This window comes from Lactuca serriola, chromosome 3 (genome assembly GCF_051521515.1).
Source record: "Lactuca serriola cultivar US96UC23 chromosome 3, Lser_US96UC23_V15, whole genome shotgun sequence".
Classification (NCBI taxonomy): Eukaryota; Viridiplantae; Streptophyta; class Magnoliopsida; order Asterales; family Asteraceae; genus Lactuca; species Lactuca serriola.
The window spans coordinates 198256623-198267780 of NC_136410.1; the positions used below are offsets into that span (position 1 = coordinate 198256623).

Consider the following 11158-nt stretch of genomic DNA (forward strand, 5'->3'; position numbering starts at 1 on the left):
ATTTTTAAATTTTCCCACTCTAATTGCGTTAAATTAATAATTGATGTTTCATTTTAAATTTCAAATTTTAAATCTTCTCACTCTAATTATATTAAATTAATAACATTAGATTGAAAAATAAAATAAAATCAATACATATTATATGATGATATAATTTCACGTATTTATTTAAATCAATGATTATAATTTAATATAACTAAGAAAATACCTCTTAGGTAATAGTTTATTTAAAATAATTAATTAATAATTTTGATTTTTTGATATGAAAGTTTAATTAATTTTATAACCGTGGTTCTCACGGGTTATAAACTAGTATTATCAATATTTTCCTACCATATTCAAACCATCACCATTTTAACAAAATATATGTTCAGATGCAACCAGAGAGATTACCTATATTGTCTACTAAATGAATCAAATTTAGTTTCTACTATTAACTACTAGACAAACCACAATTACGATCACTAAAATATCCAAAAACATTGTATTAAATATTATAATCCAGAAAAAAGAAATAATAAAATAAAAGTTACACACTTAAACATACATTGTTATGAAATAGATGAAATATTCTTATTAATCAAAAATGTTAAAAGAAAACGCTATCATATCTCCTTTAAAGGCTTACGTTCAGTTGTCCATTTGGAATTATATCCCTAAGAACTATATAAATCATTTTCATTTCATCTAAACACACAATCCGGTTTAGCAATTAAGACTTCATACATCACAGTGAACATAAACATAAGTCAATTATATAACATATCCCAAAAACATCGCAAAAAAGAAAAAAAAAATGAAATTGGAACTTTACCTCAAAATCAACTGGGATATGAGTGGTTGTGAAGGGTCGACAATGTGCATCGGAATAAGGTCACCAGAAGGAGATGTCGATTCTGACGGTGGTGAAGGATTGTGAGGGCCAACCGAAGAAAAAAACCACCCTAAATCGTAGTAAATGACCTGAGCAATCACTAACAAATAAGAAAAGAAGGATTAAGAAGCATACCAACTCGTCGCCGGTAAAGGAGAGTCGTTGGAAGGGTAATTCTTCATTGAGAGATCGATATAGAAACAAAACTCAGATGCGCTGCAAATGAAGTTGATTGACTGAGATCTATTAGGTTTAAACCCTAAGCCGACAGCATGTCGTCGGTATAGTGTTAGGAAAAGCTATGTCGTTTTGATTTTTCCCAGTTTTGATTTTTCACGCGGATTGCCAATTCTTATGCCGACGATAATAGATACCCACAAAACGCTGTCATTATTTTGTTTCAACACAAAGGAAAATAAATAAATCGATGTTATAAAATCCGTGACCTATACTGACGACATATCGTAGACATAAGTTTTCAGTTGACCGCCAAAAAGTTTTTCATTCCTGCCTAATCTATGACGACTATAAATCGTTGGAATAGAGTCCAGGTCAAAGATAGCTGGTCAACGTTTTCATAAACCTGTACCGACGACATGTTGTCGGTATAGCTAATTTTTTACCAATGACCTTTGCCGTCGGTATAGATGTCGTTGGAAAATGATACTTTACCTGTAGTGAGACAGACAGAGGTGGAGGTGCAATGGGTATTCGAAGGTGCCATGGATGAAAGACCAGAACTCAAACCTAAGGTTCGATTTCAGGTTATATCCACCTGAAAAGTCATAGTTTGGTCGGAAAATTCAATTTGACTAGGTAAACCTTCAATATCCAGTAATAATTGTATTTTTTAAACAAATTAACAAGTTTAATGGTAAATAGAGCATCAAAAAGTTAAATGACTAGATATATAGAAATGATATAATCGGTTACCTTCTCAAATCATTATCTCCAAGATCATCACCCCTAAAGATATTAGGAAGCTTAAAGGCACAGGGCTAGGCTGTCGGCGCTATGTATGGCTTCACAACTCCAGGCTTAAAAACTAGACGAATACAAAAGAAAAAGAAGGGGTGATATAAGAAAACACGTCCCAAATGAAAATAATCCATTGCTCACGTGGACTATTTTAGTAATTACCTTTTTTATTAAAAAAAAATAGTAGTTAGGGTTTTTTAATGGTAGTTTGGTCGGTTGATTGTCAATTATATTTCAAATGATCTTGTTCTTTTTATCCCTATGAACCAGTTTGTCTTGTACGTGTGTCAAATGATATCGTCTTGCCATGGCTTATCAGGGAGGCGGCGTTAGCCCCGTATTGATATCATATTGATAAATATGATAGTAATTCCTTATTTAATTTAAATCAAAGGAATATATATGAATTATCAAAAATTAAAAACAAGAAATTAATTTCTATTAATTGAACTTGAAAAAAATTATAATAATAATAAAAAAATAGTAACGAAATGTTTATTCCCATCCCTTTCATTGTAATTTTCTGATTTAGCATTTTGTTAAATTGGAATATGATATATAGTTGACCAATATTAAACATTAATCATCATTTGTACATGTGGTGTCTTAAATATTTATTTGACGTACTTCCGATCCAATTGATGACGGTGCATAATTAAAAAATTGCTTTCAAATTGGTGAAAAATATTAAAACCTCTAAACAAGGGTTATATATCGTACATTTTTAAAAGCAAAAGGTAGTAGACTGATATTCCTAAGGCTGCATTTCTTAGATGTTTCCTTTTAAATAATTGCCCCTACTTTGACAATTCGTCATTGCTTACCCCCTTACACTTCTAATTTTGGGTCAAAACAAACCCCGTGTAGAAAACGCGGTTACTCCGTCAATGAATATCTCTCTCTATATAGCTGTTCCTCTCGTCTATTCACAGCTTAGTACTTCTTTCGCACTTTCTCTAAACTTTCTCTCTTTAGAATATACATATACACAAAGCGTGCACAATACACAGATTTTTTTGTATTTTATGGAAAAATTGCAACAATACAGACATGTATTTAGACAACTGGACAAGAATGGAGATGGGAAGCTATCACCACCGGAGCTCCAAATTTGCATTGGAAAGGTAGGCGGAGAGTTGACATTAGAGGAGGCGGAGATAGCAGCGGCAATGATGGATTCCGACGGAGATGGGTTGTTGAGCATGGAGGATTTGATTAAAGTAGTTGAAGATGCAAACGAAGAGGAAAAGGCTAATGACTTGAAGATGGCTTTCAAGATGTATGAAGAAATGGAGGGGTGTGGATGCATAACCCCAAAAAGCTTGAAAAGGATGCTTAGCAAACTGGGAGAGTCGAGAACTGTTGATGATTGCAAGGTGATGATTTCTAAGTTTGATGTTAATGGTGATGGTGTTCTAACTTTTGATGAATTTAGGGAGATGATGTTGTGATGAAGAAGTTAATACCCATGAGTTGATTCATTGCACGTGTATATTGTTGTTATTCCTTTGTGGAACATTCTTTTGTATCGAAACCGTTTCTGGTGTTGTCTGCTTTGTTATTTATACAGATTGACGCAGACTTCGATCAGTCGATAGTGTTATTTGTTTTATTGATTCAAATTATTATTAATAGTTTTTGCATGTAAATCTTCTGTATAAATTTATCTATTGACGAATTTTTTTCATTGCTTAAGCCTTGTAAACACAACCACCAGCTTCAAATTCCACAAAGAAGTGTTTCTATATGATTATGTGTGTGTAAAATTCAATTTAGATTGGTGAAACAGTTATATCAAATTAGCGCGGGAGTATCTAATTTAAACTAATGATGTTGGGTTTCATTGTTTCTAGGATTTTTTTGCATCCGATAATTTGTTTGCTTATTGATTTATAAAATTTCTTAGTGTAAAACTTGTTGAAGTTGATAAAAAAGACAAAAGTTGCAACAACATTTTAAAAGAATGTGTACAAAGAATATTCCTTTACATAATAAACACACAAATATCGTTTAACTCCCCGGTACTATTTCAACAAAATTGAAATATTTATACACATGAAAAGGTGCAATCATTCATAACAATTGCACCCCGTCATGAACCATCACAGCCCTTCAACTTTGGTGGTTATTTTCAAACAATAACTATAGAAATTGGTTAACAACCTAATAACTAACTTTAACTTCCAGAATTAACTTACTTCTTGGTAACTAACTAGGAACCGTCTTTCAAAACTACCAAACTAACCTTAAGTTTAGAATAATTATTATCTAGAAGACTTTAGTTTGTTCTAGAATGCTCTAGAAGATTCTAGAACATTATGGAAGACTAAGAAAAACTCCGGAATATACCGGAAGAGTTTAGAATACTCTAGAACGACATGGAAGACCCTGGAAGGTTATGAATCTAACTAGAAGAAACTAGAGCAACCTACACCTCTTCAGAACATAATAGAACATTCTAGAAACATATGGAAGCTTATAGAGTATGTTGGATAGTTCTAGAGTTATGTAGTAAGTAGTAACTGTATTGTAGTATTTAGAAGCTTCCTAAAAGGCCTATAAATAGGTGTGGAGCTCATTTGCTCCAAACCATCCAAAAAAAGCCTCAAGGAAAGCAAAGTGTGCAACAGTTTCTCAAAGTGTAAGTTCTTAAGTTTCTTAATAAAAGTATTGTTGTTTCCCATACAAAGAGTCGTGTTCAACAATCTGGTATCATAGCAATGTTTCTTGGTAGTGAGAACGAGTGATCCTCGTTGTATCGTGAGTAGTCTGTGACTCTACAAGTTTGGTGTCGAAACTAGCTTGTTTGGTATTACCGAGGCACTGCCAACACGATTGGTGATCTCCAAGTTGTCGGAGGAATCAAGAAACTCAACAATAACAACTAAAAAACGTGGGAAACATGTATGAAGTCCTATTTATATGGACAAGATCTATGGGAGGTCGTTGGCAGAAGTGAAACTATGCCACCAGAGGAAGATGTTAATGGTGTTTTGTGCAAATATAAAATCAAAGCAGGTAAAACAATGTTTGCCTTGAAGACCACAATCGAAGAAGAGACATAGGAGCATATTCAGGACGACAACATACGAAAAGAAGCTTGGGACACGTTTGTGACGCTTTTCTCACAGAAGAATGATACGAGACTAAAACTTTTGGAGAACAATGTATTATCAATCTCACAACGTGACATGAAGATTGCTAAATATTTCCACAAGATCAAGTCAATATGTCGGGAGATTACTGAACTAGATCCACAATCCGACATCGCGGAAGCTCGAATAAAGAGGATCATCATCCATGGAATGAGGCCGCAATATAGAAGCTTCGTTACTGCTGTACAAGGATGGCTCGTCCAACCATCACTTGTAGAGTTTGAGAATTTGTTGGCTAGCCTAGACGCTATGGCTAAGAAAATGGGAGGCATCACGCTAAAGAATGAAGAGGAAGCACTCCACACAAGTAAAAGTCGGAGGAATTTAAAGCCACCTTCTAAAGAAGGATACAAAAATACTAAAAAAAGGGAACAATCAGCAAGGAACCTCACAATCATGGAAATCTCAAAAGATTGACAATAAGAGTTCTCGAAAGAGGAGGTTCGAAGGCAACTGCAATAATTGTGGAAAGTGGGACCATATGTCCAAGGATTGTTGGTCAAAGAAAAAGTATGTAGAAAGCAATGTTGTAACTTCCAAATAGGAAATAGAGGATGAATGGGATGTTGAGGTATTATGTGCCATAAAAGAAAACGAGTTGGCACTCATGGAAATGATGGGAGAGCGTATCAACTATGAGAATGACTGGATCATTGATTCAGGATGCTCCAATCACATGACTGGTGATCAGAACAAACTACAAGACGTGAATGAGTACAAAGGTAGTCGCATGGTACTTACAACTAACAATGTACGACTTCCAATTGCTCAGATAGGCAAAACAACTATCATGCCTAGTAATATAGCTGACATGATGTCACTACATAATGTCTATCACGTGCCAGGTATGAAGAAGAATTTTTTGTCGGTATCGCAACTAACATTATCAGGCAACTATGTCTTGTTTGGCCCATAAGATGTGAAGGTCTATCGAGATCTTAAAATATCATAAAAGCCAACAATGGAAGGACGGAGAGTGGAGTCTGTCTATCTGCTCTCCACAGAGTCTACCTATGTAGACAAGACTCGAAAGAACTAGACAACAGATCTATGGCATGCACGGTTGGGACATGTTGGTTATCACAAGTTAAAGGTAATAATGGAGAAATCCATTCTTAAAGGCTTACCTCAACTTGAAGTCAAAACGGATGTCGTTTACGCTAGATGCCAGTATGGTAAAGATCATAAATTACCATACAAGGAGTCAAATTTTAGAGCGAAGAAACCATTATAGTTAATTCACTCGTATGTGTTCGGTCCAGTCAAGCAGACATCAGTTAGCGGGATGCGGTACATTTGATGTTCATTGATGATTATTCGAGATATGTGTGGGTTTTCTTCATGAAAGAAAAATATCAAACATTCTCAAAGTTTCTAGAATTCAAGACAACGGTCGAAGGAGAAGTGAGAAAGAAGATTCAGTGTCTATGCTCAAACAATGGAGGAGAATACACCTTGGGAGAATTCAATCACTATCTCCAAGAATGTGGTATGCATCATCAATTCACATGTGCCAACACACATCAACAAATTGGTTTAGCTGAGAGAAAGAATCGACATCTTGTAGAAATTTGTCGAAGCATGCTACACACGAAGAATGTCCCAAGAAGTTTTTGGGGTGAAGCAATGCGAACTTCTGCCAATGTGATCAATAAACTTTCCCAACCAAGGTTAGGTTTCATCTCACCATTTGAGACACTATGGAACATGAAATCTACTATTATCTACTTCTGAGTATTTGGTTGCGTATGCTACATATTTGTGCCTAGTTATTTACATAGCACGTTTGACAAGAAAGTAGTCAGGTGTATATTTATTAGATATGACAATCAAAGAAAAGGGTGGAGATGTTGTGATCCAACAAGTGGAAGATGCTACACTTCAAGAGATATAGTGTTTAATGAAGCATCTTTATGGTGGTCCTCAAAGAAGAATGTATTATTAGACTCGGAAAATATTGAAGAAATTTTAAAACAAAAGATGGGGGAAAAACTGCACATATTTGGTCAAGTGTTGTTAAACCTAAAGAGCCGAGCAACATTGATGTCATTGAGCAAGAAGTAACTCAAACAAGTGATACCGATGAACGAGAGATGTCACCTCTACAACTTAGAAGGACGGAAAGAATCCGAAAGCATAATCCCAAGTATGCTAATGCGGCCACTTTTAGAAGACGTTGTTAAAGAGCTAGAGACGTATGAATAAGCATTTAAGAATAAAGCTTAGCAGCAGGCAATGGAAGAAGAAGTTATAACCTTAAAGCAAAATCAAACTTAGGAACTGGTACAAAGACCAAGAGATATAAAACCCATTTCCTGCAAGTGGGTTTATAAATTAAAATGACGCCCAAATGAATCAATTAAAAGATACAAGGCTTGTTTGGTGGCTCGAGGGTTCTCACAGCAATATGGATTGGACTATGATGAAACATTTAGTCCAGTGGCAAAGATAACTAATGTACGGGTGCTACTAGCTCTTGTAGCTTGTAAAGACGGGAAATTATGGTAGATGGATGTGAAGAATGCTTTCTTGCATGGAAAATTAGACCAGAAGATCTACATGAAACAACCAAAGGGATTTGAGGATGCAGTTAATCCCAATCATGTGTGCAAGCAGAGAAAAGCTCTTTACGGATTGAAGCAGGCACCAAGAGCGTGGTATGGTAAGATTGCTGAATTTCTTACCCGAAGTGGTTATTCAATTGTGTGACAACCCGATATTTCGACTCTATGTAATGACCTAAAAAGTCAAGTATTGTAACTACTTTTGAAATAATGAAATTAACTTCGAAAATAAAATGTGAAAAAGTCTCTATAGGGATATCTATTATGCTAGATAATGTGTCAAGGTTTATAGAAATACTAAGAACACTAAAATCCGAGTTATAACGAAGAAGTTATGACCATCCTAAGATTTCTGACAAAACCGGTTTTTAGCCTTAAGTATCTGAATGAAATTTGTAGATAACATTAAACCGTGAGCGTACATAAAAAGAACGTCCAAATCTGACTTCGTATAAGGAAGTTATGATTTTTCCAAGATCCGGATATAACAGTAGACAGCTAAGAACTCGAATCAGAGATCGAGAGACTTTTGGCCGAAAAAACCTAAATGAGAATCGAAGGTCTCAACAATAGTAGCACAATGGTGAAAAGTCTGACGAAAACGGACATCGGATGAAGAAGTTATGGATTTTTAACAGACTTTTCGTGTCCCGGCCCGTTAAAAAGAGATAATTAAAAATAAATCAAAATTAGCCGACGAAGTCTAAACGAGAGTTGTAGATCATATTTTCAGCTAGGCGTGCATATAAAGAACATCGAAAACGGAGCTTGTACGCAAAAGTTACAGATTTTACAAGTTCGAGACACAAAATTCAAGGCTGTCAGGCTGGCCACGACGTGGCACAGATGGCCACGAGGTGGCACAGTGACTGATGGGGTTTTCAGGCTTGGCAGAAGATGGCTCGTCCATGGAAGAGGATAAGGATCGACCCCACAACGTGGCAACCTTATGGCCACGATGTGGGACCCCAAAAGTTGGCCTATAAATAGATTTCAAGGGTTTTCCGAGTTAGGTGCTCATCTTTTTCCATCTAAGTGCTGTTACTCTGCGAAATTACCTCGATAAACCATCCCGAAGCACCGGTTTTCACACTCATGTTCCGAAGGAAGGTTCTACACTCCCGAGATTCTCGAGAATCCTGAGAAAAATCAACTCTTCCATGTCGAAGTTCTGCTCGATTATCATCTCGCTTTCTTCGATCTATCAAGTGAGTTCATACCCCAATAAACTACACTTTCAAATGTTTATCAATGCTTTTTATACACTTTTAAGGGGGGAATACAAGTAAACACACGGTTATTATCGTGTGTAACATAAAGTTTCACTATATACCGTTTTCTATCAAGTGAATCATATGTGATTCATAACTACTACATGGGAACTTTTGTATGCAATATATATTCATGATAACATCTTGTCTTTTGGAAATAAAACATGTTTATATATATATATATATATATATATATATGCGAATCAAACCCTTTATTTATACTTTAAGTATATGTGATCATTTATGCCACTTTAAATGTTATACTTTACATGACAAGTGAGCATTACACTAGGATTTACTATACGAACAAAACACACACTTTGAATAACTATAATAGGTATAGTTTACGAGGAAATCATGAACATTTACATACTAACGAATACTATATCAAAGAGATACTTTCATATACAAGAACAAATGGACATTTTCATACGTAAATCCGTTTTATACTAAGTTTTGTGAGACATTTCACGTACTTTAAAGTATGCATTTTAAGTCCTGTATTATATACCATAATCCCTTGTAGGGGGAGTGTGATACTTGTGTATAGATCTATACGGGATTGACAATCCCGCACCTAAGCTGTTAGCTACAGCTAGGCCGGCAGGCCTGGGGTGACAAACGTCATAACATTTCAACGCCTGAAGAACGTTGTTACAGGCAGTCTGGATCATTAGTATGGTTATAAAACTCACATGGAGTATTAGAAACACGTTGGTTTATGGGGTTATCAAATGCCTTAGTGATTTTATATTTATACAAATCTACTACTCTAGGGATGAAAAACACGATTTCATTTCAGTTTTGGAACTTTTAAACTACCACACACTTATGAACAAATATTGGATTTCTAAAGGTAAACATTAAAAACAGTCGAGTCTTGGTAGAAGACTACTTTTATACTAGTAGAAAATATGGGATTTTCTAGTAACTTTCAAACATGTACAAACCATTTCATTCAGTTTTATACAAACAATTACATTGAATAATTCAATGTTTTCTTCATATTTATACAAACAATTACATTGAATAATTCCAAATGTTTTCTTCATACTTATACAAACAATTTCATTGAATAATTCCAAATGTTTTCTTCATACTTATACAAACAATTACATTGAATAATTCCAAATGTTTTCTTCATACTTATACAAACAATTACATTGAATTATTCCAAATGTTTTCTTCATACTTATACAAACAATTACATTGAATAATTCCAAAAGTTTTCTTCATACTTATACAAGCAATTACATTGAATAATTCCAAATGTTTTCTTCAAACTTATATAAAAGATGACATTAAATACTTATGAACTCACCAGCTTAAATGCTGACCTACACTTTCAAAATAACTTGTATTCTCAGGTCACCAGTAGACAGGTACGATGACCAGGTTTTGCGAAGACGGAGCAGTCAAGACTCGTCTTTTATTTTGATTACTTGTTGTAATGTCTTATTACTATGAAAGAACACACATGTATTAAACTATTACTATTAATGAAATGGACGATGTTGTTGCTTGTTTACTACTTTGCATTGTTGTGATACATTACATGACGTCCTCCGCCCCAGAACGTTTCCGCCGTTCCGGTTTTGGGGTGTGACAAGTTGCACATGCAGAATCAAGCTAGTACGTCAAAGAAAAAGATAGGAAGTTGTCAATTGTGTTGGTTTATGTGGAAGACTTGATCATAACCGGGGATGACGAGAGAGAAATCCATCAAACAAGAGAAAATCTATCGGTGTGATTCTAAATGAAAGAGATGGGGGAGCTTAAAAACTTCTTAGGACTAGAAGATGATCATACAAAGGAAGGGTTGTTCCTCTGCCAACAAAAGTATACAAGAGATATACTTCAAAAGTGTGGCATGTTGGAGTGTAAGCTAGTATCAACACCAATAGAGGCAAATGCCAAGATATATGCTCATGAAGGAAAAAAGTTGGACGATGGAACGATGTATCGAAAACTAGTAGGTAGTCTTATCTACCTAACTTTATCTCGACCTGACATTGCTTATGCAGTTGGAGTTATGAGTCGACACATGCAATTTCTGAAGAAAACTCATTTGGATGCTGCCCGACGGATCTTGAGATATGTCAAAGGTATAATTGACTATGGTCTCTTGTATAAAAAAAGGATAATACTGCAACTTGGTTGGATATTATGATGCTGACTATGTAGGAGACCATGATACCCAAAGATCAATAAATGTGTATGTGTTCAAGCTCGGGTTGGAACAATTTCGTGGTGTAGTAAAAGACAACCAACAGTATCATTGTCAACAACGGAAGAGGATAAAAGCAGCGGCCGTAA

At 35.1% G+C, this 11158-nt stretch overlaps 1 protein-coding gene and 1 long non-coding RNA gene across 2 annotated transcripts; one reads left to right on the forward strand and one right to left on the reverse strand.

The window, feature by feature from the left end:
• Nucleotides 1-571: 571 nt before the first annotated feature.
• On the reverse strand, nucleotides 572-1936 carry LOC145094777 (uncharacterized). The gene is made up of 4 exons (XR_013703550.1): nucleotides 1808-1936; nucleotides 1547-1649; nucleotides 1010-1258; nucleotides 572-944 (listed from the first exon to the last, which is right to left on the reverse strand). It is a non-coding gene; the product is annotated as an uncharacterized LOC145094777 (long non-coding RNA).
• Nucleotides 1937-2788: 852 nt separating this feature from the next.
• On the forward strand, nucleotides 2789-3539 carry LOC145093496 (calcium-binding protein CML38-like). The gene has a single exon (XM_079031638.1). It carries the CDS (start codon nucleotides 2878-2880, stop codon nucleotides 3301-3303), a length of 426 nt encoding a protein of 141 aa, XP_078887764.1. The 5' UTR covers nucleotides 2789-2877; the 3' UTR covers nucleotides 3304-3539.
• The last annotated feature ends 7619 nt before the right edge of the window (nucleotides 3540-11158 follow it).

Bases quoted from the DNA above. Each gene is read 5' to 3' on its own strand.
- LOC145093496 (XM_079031638.1), top strand. From the start codon at position 2,878: ATGGAAAAATTGCAACAATACAGACATGTATTTAGACAACTGGACAAG.